Source organism: Podarcis gaigeae (assembly GCF_964106915.1).
Source record: "Podarcis gaigeae genome assembly, chromosome: 1".
NCBI lineage: Eukaryota > Metazoa > Chordata > Lepidosauria > Squamata > Lacertidae > Podarcis > Podarcis gaigeae.
Window position 1 is genome coordinate 91,337,324 of NC_139678.1, and position 23,751 is coordinate 91,361,074.

General features: G+C 43.5%; 1 protein-coding gene across 3 annotated transcripts in view; it reads left to right on the forward strand.

Moving 5' to 3' along the window:
- SLC15A2 (solute carrier family 15 member 2) overlaps positions 1–23,751 on the forward strand; it is a 78,206-nt gene continuing 54,455 nt past the window's right edge. Inside the window, exons 1-6 of one of the 3 annotated variants that reach the window (XM_083739750.1) lie at positions 1–340; positions 8,034–8,080; positions 12,569–12,656; positions 14,563–14,704; positions 16,470–16,562; positions 20,353–20,452. In XM_083739750.1, the coding sequence (XP_083595876.1) occupies positions 292–340; positions 8,034–8,080; positions 12,569–12,656; positions 14,563–14,704; positions 16,470–16,562; positions 20,353–20,452 (519 nt within the window). In that variant the 5' untranslated portion in view covers positions 1–291. The other 2 variants (XM_083739751.1, XM_083739749.1) reach the window with 2 other exon arrangements.

Here is a 23,751-nt window from a genome sequence, read left to right on the forward strand (position 1 = left end):
ATCAATGGGCTACATTTACACACAAATGCGGACTGTATATGCAAGCTTTTTAATTTGGCCAGACTGGGAATAAGTAATTTTAAGTTAACAAGTTAATCTTGTTGACCAAAAAAAAAAAAAGTTTAGCTGCGGGGAGGAAGTTTGCTTGCATTTTAGAGGTGGCTAAGGGAGCTAAGACAGTAAAGTGAAATATTAACAAGACTTGGCACAGAGTCGCTCAGGACGTCTTAGAGAAAGTCTTCCTCTGCCAGTGCACAGCTGGAATTGCAGAGTGCAGGGGAAAAGGCAGAAATGGCTGAGGAGGAAAGCGGCGCAAAAGGAGGAAAAGAGAAGCAAAGAGGTCAGTGGCTATTTGATGCTTCCCCACCCCTAGTCCTTCTAAAGTAAAGTGACTCTGCCCATCCTTCAGAGCTTCTTGGACACTTTGGGGGGTACAGATGGCGCTTCAGTGCAAAGAAGCTTGCTCACAGACTCTGAAAGACTGAGTAGTTACACAGCTGCTGAAATGCCCCTTTCTGCACTGCTACTAAAGGCATGGGAGCCCTGTCCTCTTTCGCTACCCTAGCAGAGTTGCCCTCTTCTACTCTAAGCCATCTCTAGGAGAGTTGCCCTTTTCCACTAGAACATCTCTGTCTGCAAAGGATCAGAGCTCCTACAGGTACAATGAAGTACATATGTGGAGAATCTTGGTGGAATGAATGAGGGCCGGTCACTTCACTGGGATTTCCTATGTTGCATATTGGTCATTTACCACATAGCCTGCTGGCCAGGTAGTCTAGTGCTCAGTGTTCCTCAGGTCTTTTCTTGACTCTGCCGCTTGTTTGATAATTGTCCTTTGGCAGGGCCCTTATCAAAGGTTTGGTGGTGGAGGATCCTAAGGGATGAGGAAGAGCAAAGCTGAAAGAAGCCTAAATTTATTTTAAGTTAGTAGATGCATGGAGTGATGTTAATAAATTTCTGTTCTATTCATTGAAAATATTTTCATTATGTTGCTGTTCAGTAAAAAGCCTCCAGGGCAGCTCACAGCAGAGTAATGAAACGAAACAGAAAGATGAAAAAAAATAAATTGAAGGAACTCAATTGAATAGATAGAACAGTAAAAAAATTGAATTAATATAATATGCAAAATATATGGCACTCCCAGTCTCCTTTCCGAGTTCTCCAACACTTACTATCAACAGCCAGTGATGTGGGGCAAGGAACACATCCCATGATAACGCCATGACATGGGTAAGTTAGTCTAAAAATTTATCAGCAGAGCTTGACCACAGTAGTTCAAGCATTGGTAACATCAGAATTCTCTTCCCTTGTCCTTGACCTGGAAACAGTAATTACTGCAGGATGCTAAAACACAATTGCTAACAGGAGTGAGACCCTGTCGGCATATAACACCTGAGCTCAGAGGTTAGCAGTGGCTGCCTGCTTGCTATAGGACCAAGTTCAAGGTGTTACTGCAGTGGTACCTTGGTTGTTGAACAGTTTGGCTCCTGAACAAAACGGCTCCTGATTGCTGCAAACTTGGAAGTGAGTGTTCCGGTTTGCAAACATTTTTCAAAAGCTGAACATCTGATGTGGCTTCCGATTGAGTGCAGGAAGCTCCTGCAGCCAATTGGAAGCCGTGCCTTGGTTTTCAAACCTTTTCAGGAGTTGAACGGACTCCCAGAACAGATGAAATTCAAGAACCAAGGTACCACTGTATTCATATATAAAGCCCTTCACAGTTTGGGATTACCATATCCAGTACAATTGTACCTTGGATCCCGAATGCCTTGTGAGTCAAGCGATTTGGCTCCCAAACACCGCAAATCCGAAAGTGAGTGTTCCAGTTTGCGAACGTTCTTTTGAATGTCCACCATGGCTTCCGTGGCTTCCAGTTAAGCCACGCCTTGGTTTCTGAACATTTTGGAAGTCGAATGGAACAGATTCTGTTTGACTTCCAAGGTACCACTGTATATTCTCACTCCAGTGCTTCAGTCTGTGGCAGTGACACAGTTATGGGTGCCATTCAATGCCCATTTTGAACTTGTTTTTAAATGTTTTAAATCAACAATTTAAATTTTTTATTTCATTTTGTGATACACTAGTTAGAGGGGTTTTAGTTTTTGGTTGTTTGTTTTTTTACAGTCAAGGGGCATATAAACATTGCTAATGAAATAAATAAATGAAAGTTACAGGAGACACCAAGGAGAACTCGAAAAGAGCATGTGTCTTTGTTGCAGAATCGTGTCGAGGATAAGTATAGTTCCAACCTGTGAAAGGTTCAGCTGGTCCTTTTCCGTTTTAAACTAATTGTGAATTGCATTTTCAAAACTTTGAAGACTGCTGCTTTCATTGTAAAATATCAATCAGCCGGTGGAGATATTGTAGAAGGGCCTTTCCCCTCAGGCAACTGATGGAGCCCTTTCACATCCCTCTCCTCTGACACTCATCAAGGTGCACTGCAAAGCATCCTTGCCATTACGGAGAATGCAAGGCCATTTTAGAAGTTACAGTGCTTTGGGATGTTCCAGCACCCCAAAGTCCACTCCAGAACTATACCCCCCCCCCAATTCATGTGTCTGTAAATTTTCATGGTGAATCACTGCATGTTTTCAGGCACAGCAAAAAAAGGGATTTTTATTCATCATACGATGCCATAGCGTACATTATTATGCTGACATTACTGCTCCCACATGACATCTCTGACCATTAACTACTATGGCAACAAATTACCTATACTTGGCCTGCTCTTTAGTTTTGCAAAGGCTCATTCTCCCAACAAACAGGAATGTGCCAGGCTATCTGTTTAGCAAAAGAAACTGGATGCTGGATGTGAAGTCCTTATGTAATAAAATAAAAATCAATATGGGGGGGGGAAACAGCTGTGCGGGAAAAAAGGGGGGGGGAATAGAAAATCCTCCTTTCTCATGTGGGACCAGACAAAAGAGAACAGTCTGAACCACATGTGGAACAGGAATCAGGGATTTGCCAAGTATAATGCAGCAATGAAGGATAAGAATAAAAACATCAGTGTGGAAAGGGTGGGCAATCAAAAAGAAAAATATATACATTGTATGTTAAATAAATTTATAATTTTTTAAAAAAAAAACCTAATAAAAATTATTAATGAAAAAAAGGAAGCATCCCTAATGCAGTGGCCCTTCCTTTTCCTGTGCTCCAGGTGAGCAAATAATATATCTTGCATACTGCAGTATGGTGTAGTGGTTAAGAGTGGTAGTCTCGTAATCTGGGGAACCGGGTTCGCGTCTCCGCTCCTCCACATGCAGCTGCTAGGTGACCTTGGGCTAGTCACACTTCTCTGAAGTCTCTCAGCCCCACTCACCTCACAGAGTGTTTGTTGTGGGGGAGGAAGGGAAAGGAGATTGTTAGCCGCTTTGAGACACCTTTGGGTAGTGATAAAGCGGGATATCAAATCCAAACTCCTCCTCCTCCTCCTCCTCCTCCTCCTCCTCCTCCTCCTCTTCTTCTTCTTCTTCTTCTTCTTCGGCCTAGCAAGGAAGAGGCCACTATATATTAAGGAGATGTGTGCATAGCCCTCACGTTCTTAGTAATGATGGAGTACCTTGCAATGCACACAGCAGTAGTTGCAAGTGGCTGGAGGCTGGTGGGAGAGACAGAAAGGACTCAGTATTCCTTGCGGTGAAGCACTTCCACAAGTGCAGATTTATGAGTGTGGAGCAATGCATGAGGAAGCAATAGATTTTGCCCATTATTCAAACATTCTAACGTGCAATCCTACACATAATCTGCACAGAAGTAAGCCCCAGTGAGTTCAGTGGGAATTTCTCCTAGGTAAATATGTACAGGATTGCAGCAGACTTAATTTCTTAAAGAATTTCAATAAAATGTAATGTGAATAAGATACAAACAGAATTAAATACCTTCCTAACCATGTCTACACAGAAGCACCTCCTACTGAATTCAGCGGGGTTATTCCCAGGTAATGGGGTTAGTATTGCAGCGTTAACATATTAAGCACTCTTCCTAGGGTTTTATTACCCCCCTAGTGCAAAATAAATGGGTTTTTACCATTTTGTACATTCTGTCCCTCTGGTTCTTGCTAAGCAATAAACATTAAGATCACTTCTCAGGGACTCTGTAAAAACAACACAAAAATCAGCACAGTAGGTTTAATCTGACAGACAGCCTTGGAAAGAGTTTCAGAAAAAGAATAAATTGGTGAGGCTTTTGTGGTGTAGAAAGATGACAGCCTAAAGGTAAAGCAGGGTGGGACATCAGATTGGTGCTGCTGAGGTCATTTGTTAATTAATGGTGCCTCGCTTCAGATCTTACTCATAGCTAGCTAATGAGAGAAGCGAACACCAATGCATATACTTAAGCAATAATCCACAAAACCCCATCCTTGCACTTCCTCTAAATGGGAGCAACACTGTATGTTATGCTTAACACACAGGGCTGCCTCTAAAAATGTAGCCCAATGTTGAGTTGTTCCACCTCAGAGCCATGCTTATTTAGGCACGTCTTCTCCTGTTGTGTGGTATCATCACAGGGGTGCCAACTTGAATAAAATATTGGGAGGGGCCAGGTAAGCCCCACACTGCTTAACTGATCACAAGATGTGGCATGCATACACCATTTGAATACCAGTGCCCTCATCTTTGGTGGGAGGCTGAAGGAGTAGGCTCCTATATATGATAACATTTGGCATTTCCCCACTGCTGCCAGCAGGAGCCAAATATGGAGTGATGGCAGAAAAGTTCACATCCCAATCACCTTGCAATGCATGTTGCAAGTATGGCTAAAAATTACATGGGAGAAGAGGGAGAACTAGACAAGCAGCTGCCATTTTTAGCAGAAGCCTTGCATCAGATATGAACAGAAGAAGCTGCCTTATACTGATTCAGGCCACTGGTCCACCAAGCTCAGTACTGTCCTCACAGACTAGTAGCAGCTCTCTAGCGTTTCAGACTGGGGACATCCCCAGCTTTGCCTGCAGATGATGAGGATTGAATCTCTGTTCTTCTGCATGCAGAGCAGATGCTCTGCCACTGAGCTATAGCTGTCCCCCCAATGCATTGTTCTGTCCAGAGACAGGGGCAGTGTGAATTGCCTTTTTAGTACGAATGATGTTGCTTTTTGTTGTTGGACGTGAAGCAGCCGGTAAAGAACTTGCAGGAGGGCCAGGGATAAGGCCTTTGCCCTCCCAGGTCATCTTGTGGCTATAGACATGCCCTTTAGCAAGTCGCTCAGCACTTGTATGACAGACAGCAGCAGCAACAACAAAAATGACAGAGATTTTAGCCAAGACTTGAACAGCAGAAAAAATAATAGGGGTGTGTGTTCCTATAAAGTTGTTCACCTTAAAATGCGAAGCAATGAACAGCAGCAAGGAAAGAAGGATCCTACATTACAATAACAAAACAAGGAGCAGATAAAACATAGGAGCCCTGGCCGTGGGTATCCCTGAAGGGAGCGATGCAGTGGAAATAATGTTTGCTGTTTCGGTATTGATTGCAGAGGTAGCATGCAATTTGATCTTGGGGCTGATAAGAAATGAGAGACTGTGAACTTCAGGTTGTAATTTGGTTCTGGTATGGTTTGTGCTTGTAATACATTTGTCTAGAACAGGGGAGGGGGAACATTTGGCCCTCCAGATGCTGCTGGACTACAACTCCCATCATTCCTGACCAGTGGTTCTGCTGGTTTGGGTTGATGGAAGTGGGAGTCCAGCAGCTAGGGGCGTCTGGGAGCCCTCCAAAATTTCAAGGCGTGGGGGCCTGGCCCCCTCAAAATCCCATGGTGGCCATGCGTGAGGCCACTGTGAGGTATGTTGACATCATTCACACAAGCCGTGCAGCGTGCGTATGACACATCAGCACACTACCCAGCATGCGCGAGTGACATCAGCATGTTGCACGGCCAAGGCCCTCTCAGTCATGGGGCCAAGCGGGCACACTTGCCAGCGACATCTGGAGAGTCACAACTTAGCCTAAGTAGGACAACTGGAAAGATAGATTTATATCCCAGTCCTCCTTTGCCCAGGCAGTAGAATCTCCTGTACACATGCAGCTGCAGAAACTTTGATCACAGTCAGGATAGACCCTCGTGTGCAGCCTAGAAAGAAGTGATCCTGCTTCAGGCAGCACCATGAGCAGAGGCGGTTTTAGGGTAGCACAACTGGTGCAGCTGCCACAACAGTGCTGTAGCACAAAGCCCAAGAGGCGGTGCGGGGCCAAATGTTGCCGTTGCACAGGGCACTGCTGAAACTTGAGAGCCTGAAGTCTGCCACTGCCATGAGAGAGAGATAAAAAGAGGAACTGCTGCCTGAATGGTACAGCAAGATTTTTAAAAGTCCTAGGGGTAGGGAACCTTATTCAGTCCAAGAGCTACATTTCCTCATGGATGATCTTTCAAGGGTTACCTACCAGTGGTAGGCAGAGCCCAAGGCAAACGTGAGTGGAGCAATGGCTGTGACTCTTATCCTTTTGTCCTGTATGTTCTCACAGTGGGAGATGAGGAGATATAAATATGAGGCAAAAAAAAGATATAAATATGAGCAAAAACCGAGCAGAGGCCAATATGGACAAATAAATATGGAGGGAGTGGATTTTGAGGGGCTGGGCATCTTAAAGGTACCCCTGTCCGTACGGGCCAGTCTTGACAGACTCTAGGGTTGTGCGCTCATCTCACTCTAGAGGCCGGGAGCCAGCGCTGTCCGCAGACACTTCCGGGTCACGTGGCCAGTGTGACAAGCTGCATCTGGCGAGCCAGCACATCACACAAAACGCTGTTTACCTTCCCGCTAGTAAGCGGTCCCTATTTATCTACTTGCACCCGAGGGTGCTTTCGAACTGCTAGGTTGGCAGGCGCTGGGACCGAGCGACGGGAGCGCACCCCGCCGCGGGGATTCGAAACGCCGACCTTTCGATCGGCAAGTCCTAGGCACTGAGGCTTTAACCCACAGCGCCACCCGCGTCCCCTGGGCATCTTACACACTGTGTGCAATTAAAAACTGGGCATCTTACACACTTTTAATTACACACAGTAGTTCTAAGCTCCCTTTTCTCCCCCACCTCTTTGTTCAAAAATGGTAAGTCCTTTGTGAGGTACTAGGGTTGCTAGCTAATCTCCTCCTGTGGAGCAGGGTAAGCTATAAACAACCCTGCAGGAAGCATCCCACAAAACACAAAAACAGTTACATACAAGCCCTGCCCTTATCTCTGCAGAGGGGTGCATGAGGAATCCATTTATTACCCATACTAGTAGCCTACGGTGGCTGCACAGATAAGAGACTATTAAAAAGAGGGTCAATCAAAAGAAATGTGAGGAGCTCTTCACAGTTATTTATTTTATGTATGCATTTATTTATTGCTCTTATATCTTGCTCTTCCTGTGGCAAGCTTATTGGGGAGCGTTTTATTAGTGAGATATCAGAGTCTTTTAAAGCCAAGCAGCGCCTAAATAGCAAATGAGCAGCAGAAATCTAAGTGTAAGCTACACAGAGCTCATTTGCTCTGAGCTCTCAATGCATCATTTTGCTTCAGCCAGCTAGTTTCAAATAGGCAGGGATGCCTGTAGTTCCTGCAGAATAAGCCTGCTATTATAGCAGAGATGGCCCAAAGCCACAAACCTTGCCACTAATTATGAGTTTCAACATTTGGAATAGGGATTATCATTCAGTATGCATTTCGCTTGACTCAACACAAGGGTTACTCAGAGTACCTGAAGTGCGCTCAGAGCAAACGGCACACAGCCCTGCCTGCAGGTGCTGAGGACAGCCCTGTGACTGTTGTGATTTAGTGACAGTTTCACCAGCCCAGTTTAACTTTGCTCTTCTCCTTCCTCATGAAGCTGTCCTCCTGCCTCAGCCTGGCAGAGAGAAAAATGTGCACAATCAGGGTTAACTTAAATCTGAACTAAACTCCACTCATTTGGAAGTCTTCCCAACCAACTCACCACGACAGCAGAGAGTTGTGTGAGGCAAACTGGGGAGGGAAAAAAGGAAAAGCATAGGATGGACCTCTCAGGGAGAAAAGAATCTAAGGAGACTCTGTTCACTTTTATTTCTGCAGGAGATAATCCTTCAGAAGGAGTTTGCCCTCCTGAGAGAAAGTCCCCGGTAAGTATTTGATCTGACTTGTTTGGGGTGTGGTGGAAGGGTTGTGGTGGAGGGTTGTTTTTATTTTGGGGCGAGTTTATTTTGCTGTTTCTTTCAACTTCCCTGGAACAACTCTCAAGAGCTTGCTGCTCTTGCCTTCCCCTGTTGTGCTTTGGCCTCAGACAGACAAACACCATTTCTTGCCTAGGGTTGGTATTAGCATTAGAGATTCGAAACGAAATTCTTTCTTGCTAACCTGATTAATGTACTAGAAAGGCAGCTCAGACAACAGAGGAACAAACCCGAGCCAATGGCTTCTTTGGGAATTACCACTTCTTGGAATGCATTTCCCAGGCAAAAACAACACTCTTTTGAAGGAAGCAAGAATAATATACATAGAGGGGGAGGTGAGCCTGCAGCTTTGCTTGCTGGATTTCAAAAGTGGAGGCAGCTTCCAATTCAGCAGCAATATTTTGATATAGGTTAGTTCTATTGTCAGAATTTCCACTAGATTTTTTCTCCTTCTTTCCCCTCTCTGAGGATAAGTGCTCCTGAGCCTTTCTAGCTTATTCAAAAGCACACATTTTATTCTCCAGACTGTATTTGTAGAGAGCTAGTTTAAAGATTGCTGCGAAAGGAATAGATATGCAATGGTGAATTAAGGAAGAAATTAAGGTAGATGTGCAGTCAAGCACTGGAGTAGGAAGTACATAACCTTCAAAGAACAAGATTGTGCTATGTATATTTGTAAAAGTCAAAAGGCTAATGAAGAGGAACATACATGATGATACAGGTGGAGAGGGGAAACCTTGCTGGTTTTTAGTAAAACAAGGGGTGGCTTGGTGAGTGCTTATGTGTTTGAATGTCCTTTCAATCCATTAAATAAATTAATAGTGTTAATAAAAACAAGGAGTCATGGGGAGAGGGTCTAAATGGGTCACTCAGCAGCATGACTAGTGATAATCTGGAAAAGTGTTCTGATTGAGGTTTTGATCAGATGAATTTCTTCCACTGTATACAGTTTTGTCATTTGTGCAGATTCAAGGATGGATACAGGAACGCATTAGCATTGACACCTGTGCAAATTCATAAGTTAATGCTGTAATTGTCTTAAGGAATGAGTCAACATAATTTTGTGTTGTTCCCCTTAATGTCAATATCCACTGGAAGAAACTATGGGCTAAAAACAAGTCAAAGAGCAAGTAGATAAATAGGTACCACTCCGGTGGGAAGGTAAACGGCATTTCTGTGTACTGCTCTGGTTTGCCAGAAGTGGCTTAGTCATGCTGGCCACGGACAAACTGTCTGCGGACAAACACCGGCTCCCGCGGCCTATAGAGCGAGATGAGTGCACAACCCCAGAGTCGTCCATGACAGGACCTTCTGGTCAGGGATACCTTTACCTTTAATGGTTTAAATCTTTTTATTAAACCCTGCTCTCACACACAAGCACAAAACTGGTGTTTGGACCTAGATTATGTGATCATACTCCACCCCCTTTAAGTATTATAGGGAAGCAAGCGCACAACATTCCACCATGCCCATCAGGCATACATGTTCCAGTGAATATAGTGTCTGAAAAGGTCACATCTGTTCAAAATGCAATGTGTGTAGGCCTGAAAAACGTTCAAGTTCCCTCATACATTCTGGGAATTGACCAAATTGCTTGTTCTCACACATACAGGTTGGTTTATGTTTATTTGTGTTTACTCTATCCAAACATTATGTCACATTCGGATGCCTGACAAGACAGGTTTCCCAAATAGACAAGGTGGGAAGGAGTGATATGCAGGATTGAAAGCAGCGGTGGAAGAAGTTTAGCAAGGCCACATAAATCTCCTCAGAACTTGGGAGGTAATTGGTGCAGATTAATAAACAGAGAAAATCAAAGGTTCCAGAATAAAGTGTTCTGGGTTAATAAAAGTTATTTTCAAATATTAGGACCAGGGCTTCTAGACCTCTATTTCGTCTACTAACACAAATAAACCTGGGCTGCTAGTAGAAGGAAACTTCAAGGGGGAAAGTGATGGGCAAGGAAAGGTTTAAGCACCCTCTTCCTGCCTATCACTTCTCTGCTGCAAGTTGCACCCGCCCAGAACTTCTTTGCAAGAAGCAATCATGTCTAGGTTTGGAGGCACTGGAGGTGGAATAGGTAGATCTGCCCTCAGCTTAAATGTAAACACACACTTGGTTAGGAGCAACTTACTTAGATTTTCAGTTCTATTCTCATTAATGAGATGTAGGGATGGGAGAGAAATTTGATTCAGTTCACATTTAAAGGTGAGCTTGCCTAATCCGTACTTTCTGAAACCATGCACAGTACCTAAATACAGCCATCTTGCAAAATTCATCTTTCTCTGAATTCTGCAATGCAGTTATCCCAGTAAGGACTGTTATTTATTTATTTATTTAAATAACCAACTGATATGGAAAGCTGAATTTAAGATTGGAAAACTGGGAAACTGAAATGGACAGATTCACCCATCCCTAACGAGATGTGTCTCAATCCTCTTTAAATTCCACAGTGATCCTGATTTATGTGCTTTCTGGTTCACATCATACATTAACTTAGAAGGAGAAGGGTTTCCCTCTTCTTCTGGCATTGATGCGTGTTGCTCTGCTAAGATGCATGAAATGATGCTAGGTAGATGCTATTTTTACTTTGAAAGAAAATAATTGCTCATTGGATAATGACAGATGTTTGAATGAATCCAAACAGAGTACAAAATAGGGGTTAGTGCTCAGGAGCATCCTTGGCATGCCTAATGTACTAATCCTCATTTTGAATTCATCCAGGTTTTTGAGAGCATGATGACACTCACCTGATTAGTGAACACTCCTGATAGGAGAGCAAAAATTCCCCTTAACAGACGTTCCAGTGAACATGTGCTGGATGGAGCAGGATTGCTGCTGCAGACTCAGCATTTTTTGAGCATGTATAGAGAATCCCTCCGTGTAGAACTGTACGTGTGGAGGGCTTTTTCCTGTGTGTTCAGCAGCTTCTGATTTCCAAGGAGTTCATGCAGGAGCTCACTGCACATATTCACATGAATGCTTGTTGGTTGGGATAGAGCCTGCTGAGGAAGTGCAAGTTTAATTATTTTGTTCATATCTGCGGTGCCTAAATATAAATTTCAAATTTCTAGATTTGGGCCTTCAAATTCACCTAACCAGCTAGTTGCTGTCAGAACCATGTCACCAGCACTGGATAGGCTGTTTATTTTCCCCACTATCAGATGGGTTTATGTTTCTCCATAGGCTATGCTGTCTCTTTTATGTCCTGAGATAACACCACAAAATGATGCAACAGCACTCTGGGGAAAATGCCAGCTAACATTGTTTCCTTGTTTTACAGCGAAGCCTCACAAAGTTGAGGACAAAGTGAGGGCTTGGCTCTGAATGCAATATGAGTGTCACGTTGCTTCCAGTCACATAGTAATCCTTTCGCGTGTGATGTCTGGACACCTGTGTCTTACTGACACTGGCATTATCATTTTCTTCCCCCTTTTTTGTTTATTTTTCTGTTGATGACATAAACTACTGGATAGATCTCATTACAAACTACTGGATAGGTGGAACCCAAGCATGCTGGGATTTGCTTCGTGGTTAGAATTAATCACTAAATGGAACAAATGGAACTTTCTAGAAAAGCAGTTGACATCTGCCCTGATCACTTCTGATCCACAATAATTCTTCCTCCTCTTTTCTTTCTTTCTTTACTTTTTTTTTGCCAACAGCTGTTTTCCCTCACATAAGCTGTCCCTTGGACCAGGTGGTCATGTAATTATTCATTTCGTTTCATTTATGGATCACTTCCCTTAAAACATCCCAAAGCAATTTAACAGTGAAAAATATCAAAAATATAAAAACAGCAATAAGAACAATTTCAAGTCCAAGGCAGATACGGACAGGGATTTTTTTTTTTTAAAAAATCCACACTTAAAGGGTTGGTGAAGGAAGGTCTTCCAGGTGTGCTGAAAAGGTAATGGATAAGGTATGTCTGATATGTGATTGGCGTTTCAAGGGTAGGTGCTGCCTCGTGAAAGGCCTGGTTTTCCATTATATGGAAGAGGACTCCTGATGAGAGGGTGTCTGCAGGAGGCCCTTTCCTGTAGAGTGCGGTGACTGGGAATACAAGGGATGAGTTTGAAGAAAATCATGAAAACACATTTGTGGTTCCTGTTTATCTAACTTGCAAAGCCACAATTATGCCTGCTATAGCTGGAAAATTTATACAGAGGAAGAAATATATATTTCAAATGTATTCACCTCCATTTGACATTCGTTCACTGTGCTGATTGTCAGCCTTTGGGCAAGGCTTTATTTATTATAAGCTCTGTATTTCCTTTGAATCCCTTCTCTGGGGACATCTGCCAATTCAGCATTGAATTATAGGTTTGTACATTTGATTCTGGGATTCTGTGTGCTGTGCGTCATTATGTCAACTGTACATATGACCGAAGGACAAGTTTTGTATGACACTACCTTTTGTCTGGTTTGCTTCTTTAGAAAGTATGTGGTACCAATTACCCTCTCAGCATCGCCTTCATTGTGGTAAATGAGTTTTGCGAGCGCTTCTCCTACTATGGCATGAAAGGTGTGTGTTATATCTTTCATCATTTCTCCACAGCTTCTCAGAGAATAGTTTGGCTCTCTTTGCAATTTGTTTTGCCTTTAGGATGATAAAAGGGGGCCTGTGGGTGGGAGCAGAGAATTAATAGTAGGAATTATCTGAAAAGATTCCTTGCCTTCAGATCTTCAATTGCCTCAGATACCTCAGCTGTCTCTGATACGTGTACACACTAACAGGATAGACTGAAAGGTTATAAACATGGTGCCAGAGGCTGCTTCCAGGTGGGTGGCTCCTAGTACTGCCGAATAATTGCACTTCTGCTGTAAGCTACAAGTGAAGTTGCACTTGACTTTCCACATTATTGGGAGTTCTGAACTTTTTCTGGGTCTGCATGCTGCTGTGTTCTGTACACAAGTGCTCATCACATAACTGCTGTGGGTGGGGCCAACTGAAGCTCAGCACACATCCACTAAAACCCTTGCAGCAGCCATTTTGTATGGCCCTGTTTTTAAAACTTTGTCTTTTAATAAGCTCTAAAATTCTTTCTTGCCTTTGTTAATGAATGAAAGGTATAGTGCTATAACACTATAATGCTGTTTGGTTTTTTGTTTTTTAAAAAACTATTTCAGGAATACATGCATACAAAAAGAAATCCCCTCTCGACTACATAAAATGGGAGCTATGTACATTTTGCTAGAATTGCTTTGGTCAGAAAGAGCATTATATAACAAATTTGGTGTTATAGTGCTGTAACTCTCATTCATTTTTTAAAGTGCCATAATACTACATTTTAAACAAAAGATTTTAAAAATAACCTGTCTGATCACTGGTATTTTAGCAACATGGCATAGTAGGAGTTTCAATACTTTTAAATAACATTAATACACAGAGAGAGAGAGAGAGGAGAGAGAGAGAGAATCAAATCCCCATACTTTTAAAAAGATAGAATATTAATGCTAATCTACACCTGTGGAGATTGCATCCCTCTTCTGTTCTTGTGAAAAATGTCAGACTTCCTGCCTTCTGAGAAAAGGTGGGAAGAGCCACAGGAGCAATAAAGGATGAAAGCATTGTGTGGATGTCTCATGAAAAGTGTGCAAATGAAGCATCAATTCCACACTAATCACCCATTGTGACAGCCCACTTGCGCAACTGCTCATCCACTAGTAGAAGCCATATTCTTAAGCCATAGTGCAATAGCCAAATTCAATGAGTGTTTTGTGCTTGAGAAAAAAGTTTCATAACCCCCAACTGAATGTTATTATTATACTTGGTGACAGTTAAGCTTATGCATTACTATTTGTGCTACTGCTCGGACATCAACTCTCAAACTGCTTGCACTAAAGTTATGTTGGATCTCGCCCCTTGCTATGGAAGCTCTTTCCTGTCTCTTCCCTTTGGGGACAGTAATATGGAACAGAACTGGAAGCTGGTCAGCAAGGGCTACAATCTCTGGAGAATGACCAGGGGCAAATAGGGGAGAGAAAGGAAGAGTGACAGGAAAGGTCTATTGGTTTGACACCCAGGATTGCTTGCTTTTCCTCTGTTGGAGGCTGTATGCTTGTATCAGTGGGGTGATAGCTAGAGACTGAGAAAGGGCAATTTGCTCATCACTGTGTTTTCATGGTAGTGAAAGCTGAGCCTCATTGGGTTTCTTTCGGTCATTGTTGGCATCGGCCTGCCTCAGGAAACAATGGAAAAGTTGCGCCTTCAGGGGTAAAGTCAAACTGTTGGAGAGTTACAGAGCCTGCTATGGCTGTAGAGTTTTCATGGTAGTGAAAGCTGAGCCTCATTGGATTTCTTTCTGTCACACCACTGGTAAAAGCACAGAGCCTCTTTCAGGAAAAGAAAATGGCAATTATTGTCACACTCTGGGGCTCACACATTGTTTATAAAACTCATTGCTTTTGTCTTTGTTTTTATCCCTCAGCCGTTCTGACTTTGTATTTCCTCTACTTCCTTCACTGGGATGAGAATACATCCACCTCTGTCTACCATGCCTTCTCAAGTCTGTGTTACTTTACACCTGTCATTGGTGCCCTCATGGCTGACTCTTGGCTGGGAAAATACAAGTAAGGATAAAATATATTACATCTTCAAGTGGAAGATGGGAGAGGAATTTTCCAGCTTACATTTTAATGCAATCTTGTTTAATGCAGATTTGTGAAATTTGTGGTTCTCTGAATTTTGCAATGCTGTTCACCAACCAAATGATGTGTACAAAAATGGGTATGTTAAGGAAATGCGTGCATAACAATGTGCATATTAGTGAAAATAACATACAAAAATGTTTCATATATTAGCAGACATATGCTTGCCAAAATATGTATATTAGGCAAAATTGCATACAAATGGGTGGATGTTAGGAGAACTCTGATGACTTTTCAACAGGAATGAAATTTATAACAAAAGCAAAAATAGATTCAGAAATGTGGAGATCTGAATTTACATTTGGAGAAGTAAGAAACAAATTTGTCCATCTGTACTTCAGGTACATAAATGACACCCCCCCCCATTAATTAATGGAGCAAATGGGGCATTTTCTAGCTGATTAATAGTAGTATTTTTAGAAACTTTTGATATACGTCATCACAGATTGCCAGCTTTGTTTGCCATTGAATTTTAGCGTGCCTTATGAACTTGCCTATGCACTGAGATTTTTGTTTGCACTTTGTTTGCTCTTTGCACAATTATATCCTGGTTTAAGAAATCTCCCGCTTGTCCAGCTCATATCTAGCACTGGAGGTAGACTGGGAGAAAAGTGCTTAAAGCAGTGGAATGCAAATGAGGTTTGGGTGGGTGGGGTGTTTTCTTCCATCCCTTATATAGTCTTTTGTCTTTCTCATGTACAGAGTAGACCCTTGTAAATAGAAGACTCACTTTATACAGGAAAGTATGCAAACACGTATCCAAACAACGGCCTTGTCATTTCTAGCTGGGCTCCACTGACTTCAGTAAGGGTTAATGCTGGCTCTGTTTACTCACACATCTAAGTATCCTAGCTTTCAGTGGCATTTATGTTCAGCTAAATTTCTCTGGATTGCACTGAAAGACAATCATTTAGGGTGTAGGACACCAAGCGCTGCTCTATCAGGACCTGTGTTCAGTGTTTATTGCCAGGAATGGTTGAGGGCCAGCTTCATCATTAGACAGAATGAAGCGGTTGCCTCAGACAGCTGGCCATGGGGGTGATGAAAAGCTAGCAAATCAGTCCGTTGTTTAATTTAATTTATTACTCCAGGGGAGAGTTGTTTGTAGGGTTTTAGAGCTTTCACACCATTACATCCTGTTATTGTCCCCCCCCCCCCAACTTTGGTTTTATTTTGCTGCTGTTTTTAGTCTGTTTTTGTTTATATGGTGGTAATTTATTTGTGTACTTTACCATATTAATTTTTACTCTGGGCTGCTCAGATGACTTTTTTTGTGTTATGGATGGAAGATAAATAATTTGTAAATGAAGAGAATAAAATTGGTCTGCTTGGGTTCTGTGGGCTTGGGAAGTGGCATGACACTGGGGACACCAGTTGCTGTTCTGTCCCTCAGGCAGAGAGTGTCTTGGGCTGGCCCTGCCACCACAAGTGGTGGGAAACAGAGCAGCTGTGCCCGTCAGTGCAGTTGTCCCAACTTTCTGTTCAGTTGCAGCTTTTTCTCAATGCTTTGAAGCATGATGGAGAAAGAGGGGTTTCAGTTCTGGTAGAGGGAAAAGGGTAACAGAGAAAATCCTTGTGCCTTCCCTATCAGGAAATGCAGACACACGTTCTGTTTTCAGATTATAAATCATGCCACTGCCTTGGGCTGATAGCATTTCCTTACTTTTCTCTCTCTTTCTCTCCACAGAACAATCATTTATCTCTCCATTGTTTACGTTATTGGGCACGTGATCAAGTCCGTTGGGGCAATACCGAGTGTGGGAAACCAAATTGTTCATGTGTAAGTAATGAAAAGACGGGTCTGCTATGTTTTGATAACATTATTATTAATTGGCTTGTATTAAGGTATAGATCATTCATGTGCACCTTGCAATAAGTGGTTGTGTGGTTATTTCAGGCCTTTTGTTAACGCTGGCACCGTGTCCTCCATCCCAAATCGTGTCTGGACATCGTAGCCTTGAAAGCTGCTAGCACCTTGTGCTAGGCAATCCACCAGTCTTGCGTCTCAGGGGGCAATGCATCAAGTCTTGTACTGTACTGGCATAGCCTCCGTACATTTCCATGGCGAGGGTGAGCACTGCTTCAAGCAATGAGCCCTTACAAAGCGCTTTACGCATGAGCTGCAGGCAAACCTCTGTCCCGAGCCACATGCTTCAGAAGCTCATTAACTTCAGCTGTTACTTATTTTTTAGCACTCTAAGGGTTTTCATTTTGTTTAGATCTAAAGCCCAAACCTGGAGGCGGTGGGGAGCAAACCACTGTTTTAAAAAGTGTATGTTTGGTTTACTCAGAAGTGAACAGTATAGGCAGGCAAGGACAGAGTCCACCTTAGAATCCTTCAGAAGTCTTGTAAACTGACCATCACAGCTGGTTGTATGGAATGACCTAGGGAAACCAGGTAGGGCATTTTCATGCCCACTCCAGCTGCATTTGCCACAGAGGGAGGGAAAGCCGTTGGGGGTGGCGGTGGCTCCCTTTCAAACTGGGAGTTAAATAAACGACAATCCTGGGACTTGCAGGGGAGGGAACATTTAACCAGCTGAGGAAGGGTTACCCAACATGGAAAATAGAGGGTGCCTCTGATCCTGCCTTGAAATTGTGCCAGTTCAGAATGCAGGTGTGGAATCACAAATTCAGATGCTCCCCTCATGTCAAAAGCTCTCTACACATGTAAAGCAAATTCTTCTTACACTGGCTGGCAGCCGTTCTCCAGGCTTTGGGACAGGGAGTTTCCCCAAGCCCTACTTGGAGATGCTGCAGGTTGAACTTTTGCATGCAAGGAAGACCCTTATCCACTGAGCTACAGCCCCTTCTCAGTTACGACACCAGAAACAAGCATACAGAACACCATGTACATTTCTTTGCATTCCAGGCTTTTGCTGTTGTTGTTTTTAAAACTGCACTCTTTTGGCCCACATTGTTCAAGGAGGCTTATAAAGCCACCATGAAACATCCTTATCACATGAAAAAGTATTACGTATTAACAGCAGAGTCAAAAACACACCCGCAACAGCACAAATCCAAATGCCATCCAACAGATAACCCCAGTTAATCACTTGGAATGGCTTAACTTTTCAACAGCTTGCCTAAATAAATAAGTTTCTCAAAGCTCCCAAAACCACACTAAAGGAGCGCATTAGCAGACTTCCTTTGGCAGCTCATTCCAGAACTGTATGATGTAATTTTTCTGAACGTTTGAATCAGGCCTTAGGCATCATTCCCACTTCAAGCTAGTGGTGTGCTAGCAATTTTCTTGCCAAATCCCAGGCAAGTGCAGTATGCATATAAATAAAGCAGGGTTTCCCCAAACTTTGGCTGGCTATGACATAGATAATATTTTTTTTCCTGGGCTGAAACTGGTTCCCTGCCATGGCTGAAAATGGGAGGCACATGGGTACTATAATATTCCAATGTTGTTGTTTTTTTATTTTAAAAAAATACAGTGTTACCAGAATACAGTGGTGCCTCGGGTTACATACGCTTCAGGTTACATACACTTCAGGTTACAGACTCCGCTAACCCAGAAATAGTACCTCAGGTTAAGAACTTTGCTTCAGGATGAGAACAGAAATTGTGCTTTGGCTGCGTGGCAGCAGCAGGAGGCCGCATTAGCTAAAGTGGTGCTTCAGGTTAAGAACAGTTTCAGGTTAAGAACGGACCTCCAGAATGAATTAAGTACTTGGGATCAGAATGAATTAAGTACTTGGGACCACTGTACTTGGGATCAGCTCATAGGAGCAGGACCTGTCTTGTTCAGACCATTGGTTCGTCTATCTCTGTATTACCTATCTAGGCTGACTGGGCAGCGGCCCTCAAGGGTTTCCAATAGGGAACCTTTCACAGTCCTGCCTGGAAATTCCAGCGAGTGAAAACAGAACCTTCTACATGGAAAGCTTGTGCTCTTCCACTGAGTTACAGCCCTTCCCAGAAGCAGACAGCAGTGTGTTTGCCTGCCATGGTGACAGGCCCAGCATCAGCATGGAACCCACTGGGGCTGATGCCTGGTTTGCTCTTCTAGCACATTCTGTCACTACCCAATACCTACTACCTGAAAGTGGTGGTCAGGGACAAAGGTGACAGGTTGGTTCCCAGTGTCTGGTGCCAAGTAAATCCACTCGCTATACAAGGGTGGAACTGGCTGTCTCATCCGCTTCACCTCACACTCATGAGTGGGCTTAGCAAAGGGAAATAATAATAATAATAATAATAATAATAATAATAATAATAATAATAATAATAATTTATTAATTATACCCCTCCCATCTGACTGCATTTCCCCAGCCACTCTGGGCGGCTTCCAACAGAATATTAAAATACAATAGTCTATTAAACATTAAAAGCTTCCCTAAACAGGGCTGCCTTCAGATGTCTTCTAAAAGTCTGGTAGTTTTTTTTCTCTTTGACATCTGGTCGGAGGGTGTTCCACAGGGCAGGTGCCACTACCAAGAAGGCCCTCTGCTTGGTTCCCTGTAACATGGCTTCTTGCAGCAAGGGAACTGTCAAAAAGCCCTCGCCACTGGACCTCAGTGTCCGGGCAGAACGATGGGGGTGGAGATGCTCCTTCAGATATACTGGACCGAGGCTGTTTAGGGCTTTAAAGATCAACACCAAAATTTTGAATTGTGTTCGGAAATGTACTGGGAAGGTGAGGCTGGCAGCTGCAGTAGTGCTGATTCTCAGAGGAGATGGCTCGGGGTGGGGTGGGGGGTTCAGTCAGCAAGCACTAAGGGGTAGTCTGCTGAGGGAAGAGCCCTGTAAAATCTGAAACCAGGCTTGAATGGTGATGCTTCTGTGATTTTCCTGCACTAATCAGCCATAGCAAGCACTGCTTCAGAGACTTCCAGTGCACCCTCAGGACAGTTATCGCTGCCTGGGAAGTGATAGAGAAAGTGAGAGGGTGGTTTGTGCCAAATCCAACATGATGGTTTGATTGCTTCCTCCCTTGTGGCATACCAATCTCTCTGGTAGCACACTTTTGGGGATTCTGAATAGAGATCCCACCTGGTTACTACTCTCTTTCCTAGTTGGGAAGCAGTTTGACTCATGCAACTGGCCTCACTCACCCCCCACCCCCGTATTCAGCCCCTTCATGCAGAAAAGTAGCTGTCACACACCAAGTGTGAATGGGCCTTCAGTAATGTGCTTCAAAGTATTCTGGTCCTCCACTCAGGGTTAATCAGGGGTTTGCATGCAGATGAAGGTGATGGATGGTTGGGGAAGGACCCTGTGTGAGAAGCAGGGAAGGAAAGATCTCCCAGACTGGGAGGCTGGGAGGGTTCACCTCTTTCTGTGTGGGACAAGTTAAGATCTACCTGTAAGAGAGGACTTTGCATTCTCCTTTTTCTCTTTTTTTCTGTTTAGATTAGTTTATTTTTTGTTGTAACACATCATGAAAGGTCTTAATAAAAAAAATTTGGGGAGAAAAGGATTCTGGTATGCAATGCAGTTGGGAGCTGCTGCTAGTCTCCCTACAAACACACACACACACACACACACACACACACACACACACACCACACACAAACACACACCCTTCTGTGGTGCTGAAATGTCTCCATTCCTGTTTGAAGGGTTCTGTCGATGACTGGCCTGACTCTGATTGCTCTTGGAACAGGAGGTATCAAGCCCTGTGTGGCGGCGTTTGGTGGAGACCAGTTTGAAGAGGAGCATGTAAGTGTTTTGTTTCTTTTATCCATGTGGTTTCTTAATGCTTTTTTTAAACATAGCACTTAGCAGGGATGCTTAATCCCTGACCTGTGAGCTGTATCTGGACTCCTGAAACAATTCATGGTGGTCCCGAATTACCACTCCAACAATTTGCCTTCTTTCTTAAAAAACAAAACAAAAACCCTTATAAAAAACATTGTCCAGCAGTTGACATTATTAAGTCCCACCATTTCTCCATTGATCTGGTACACAGCGGGGAGGGGGGAGGTGCTGTTGCTTCTTTTCACCTTCCAAAGGGTCCCTTCTACAACTGACCTGGCATCATTCTTTGAATGTTGGTGACATTGTTAGATAGTCTCAGAGAGGTTTGGAAAACAGGAATGAATGCTCTTTCCTGTTTCCTTTCTAAGACTTCCTGTCAGTGTTGCCAAAGGAGAAGGAGCTCCTTTGCAAAAGATAAAAAAGAAGCTGTGTTTCTGCTCCCCATGGCAACAATGGAGCAGGAGCAGGCCCTCTCATGCCACCTTGCCTCCCTTCATCTGCTGAATGTATGCATGTATATGTATGCTACCTGTTTATCACCTTCTGCTGAGTGTGTGAGTGTGTGCACTGCCATGCAGCCCTTGGAATGGTGGTCAAACTCTCAATGTGACTATCAAGCCTCAAAGGGTTACTCACTCCTGGCTCATCATTTTTAATAAACAGTCAAATGCAATGTAATGAACATTCATTCTTGACTCATCCATGCAAAAGAGACAATAGCAAGGTTGCCTATATAAAGGGTAGCTTTGGGTATTACTCAGAAGCTCTGTCCATGAGAAGTGTGCAACTTGCCCATCCTCTGTCCACATCTAGGGAGCCTAGTAAGTTGCCCTATTCCATGGCTTGTCTAATGTTACCAAGCATAGTTAAACTCTGTCTGGCAGCAGTGCTCCAAGGTCTCAAACAGAGCAAGGTGTTTCTCACCACCTGCTACCTGATCCATTTTGCTGGAAATGCCAGTGGCTGAACATGGTGCCTTTTGCCTGCAAAGCATGAGCTCTGCCTCTGAGCTAAACCTTTCCTCCCACACTTCTCTGAAGCCTCTGAGGACCAAACGGGAAAATATGCAGGATTTGGTCACTGTTGCCAACTATGGCTTGAGGTCTCATAAAACATGGGCATCTGTGGAAACAAAATGGGATGTCATTGGACAAGCGCCACCTGAAGTTGCTTACTTCTATTTAGTCCCTCCCTCCATATCTCAGAAAGCATAATCGATGGCACAGGTGACTGTGAGCTGCGGTGGTTGGAACTGAAGCAGCAGCAAATGGAGTTCCTGCATTCCTTTGCCAAAACTTTGTGCATACAAGGCAGAATCTATTTCCTTGGAACCTGTTTTTCCACTTCTTTGCCACCACTTACGCTAAGGATACTCGCTCATGCCATCACAGAAGCTGAGCTGAAAACAACTCTCTGAGCTCTTGGACATTCCCACCGTGGCTTCATGGAGATGTCAAATAGGCCTAAATGGACCTCTGTCCAAACTGAGAAGAAAACTCTGGCATTAACAGTTAAGGAAACAAGTTGAACCTAAGCAACAAAATGGTGCAATATGTCTCCTCTTAAGAGTTCAGGCCAGTTCATTTGCCCTCCTTCCCCATTTTCCTTTTCCAACCAATGCTCAGGATGATATGGCTACTGAGCATACTCAGTTCTCATTGTACTGTTTTGAGTGAGCCCCCCCCCCCAATAATATTTGTGTGTGTGTGTTTGTTTTTTTTTGGTGTGTGTGTGTATTTATGCTGAACCTGCTGTTCCGCCAAGCATGCTGATACCTCCCTCTTTTCTCTCAGTTGCCCCATTTTGAGTCCATTGCTGTTGGCACTTGTCACAAAGTTCACTATTAAAGTCAGTGTTGGGAACATTAATGGTCTCTGTGTTTCCAATAAAAATCATGTGCAAAGCTGGTCAGTGCAAATACACCTTGTATTTCATGCTGGTTTAAAGAACAACTCTCCCTTACTTTCCACTAACCTTGCATGCCTATGCGTCCAAATCTTCCTTTCCTCTCTCTCTCTCTCTCTCTCTCTCTCTCTGTTTGTAGTTTCATACCCCCAAGCCCAGAGCATGGGGAGTTTTTTCTACTGTGCATGGCTTAACAGCACAAGGTGAATGTGTGTGTATTTAAAATAAGATTTCACCAAGGAATTCTACCTATTACGTTACTAGCAGTTTACTGAAACACCTTGTATTTTTTCTGTAGTGTTTCCCATCCTAGCACAAACTGCATTCACTTTCTCACACAGCTCATGAAACTTAAACAATAGGATACCTTCAGGATATTGAAAATTCCTAGCATCCCCCAAAAGCCTGTTTGTTAATGATCAGGCAGGCAATAGTTTTGATCAAACATGAGATTGCATATTTTCACAGCCCTGCATATCATCTCTGTAGCTGCGGATGGATGTAAAAAGGTAAAGATAAAGGTACCCCAGCCCGTACGGGCCAGTCTTGACAGACTCTAGGGTTGTGCGCCCATCTCACTCTATAGGCCGGGGGGCCAGCGCTGTCCGCAGACACTTCCGGGTCACGTGGCCAGCGTGACAAGCTGCATCTGGCAAGCCAGCGCAGCACACGGAAACGCCGTTTACCTTCCCGCTAGTAAGCGGTCCCTATTTATCTACTTGCACCCGGGGTGCTTTCGAACTGCTAGGTTGGCAGGCGCTGGGACCGAGCAACGGGAGCGCACCCCACCGCGGGGATTCGAACCGCCGACCTTTCGATCGGCAAGTCCTAGGTGCTGAGGCTTTAACCCACAGCGCCACTCGCGGATGGATGTACTTAGTTTTTTTATTGCATTTTGGTTATTTATGTTTGCCTGTTGTTGGGGGGGGATTATGTAGTTAGCATCTGGGCCTATGTCAGAAAATAATATTAGAACACAGATAATCATAGATTTAAGGTATAGGGAGGTATCATTGTTAGGCAGAGAGCTGACAACACATATCATGTAATTTGGCTGGGGAAGGGAAAGACACATAAAAGATTTGTTTGAGTTTAGAAAAAGTATTTGTAATTGACATTAGGAATCTTCCTCTGCTTATCTCAAAGTAGCAGCTCCTGAGGGTTATATCATTCCCAGAAGTGCAACATCTATGACTAATAATAATTAGTAATATTTTGCAATCAACTTCTAATTAACAACTAATTAGTATGTGATTATAACAAGAACACACAGCACTTGTTTTCAAAATGCTTTACAGATTCCCTCCAAATTAATCACTGTGCTCTTGTCTGAGAGGTTAAGTATTACCTTCCTG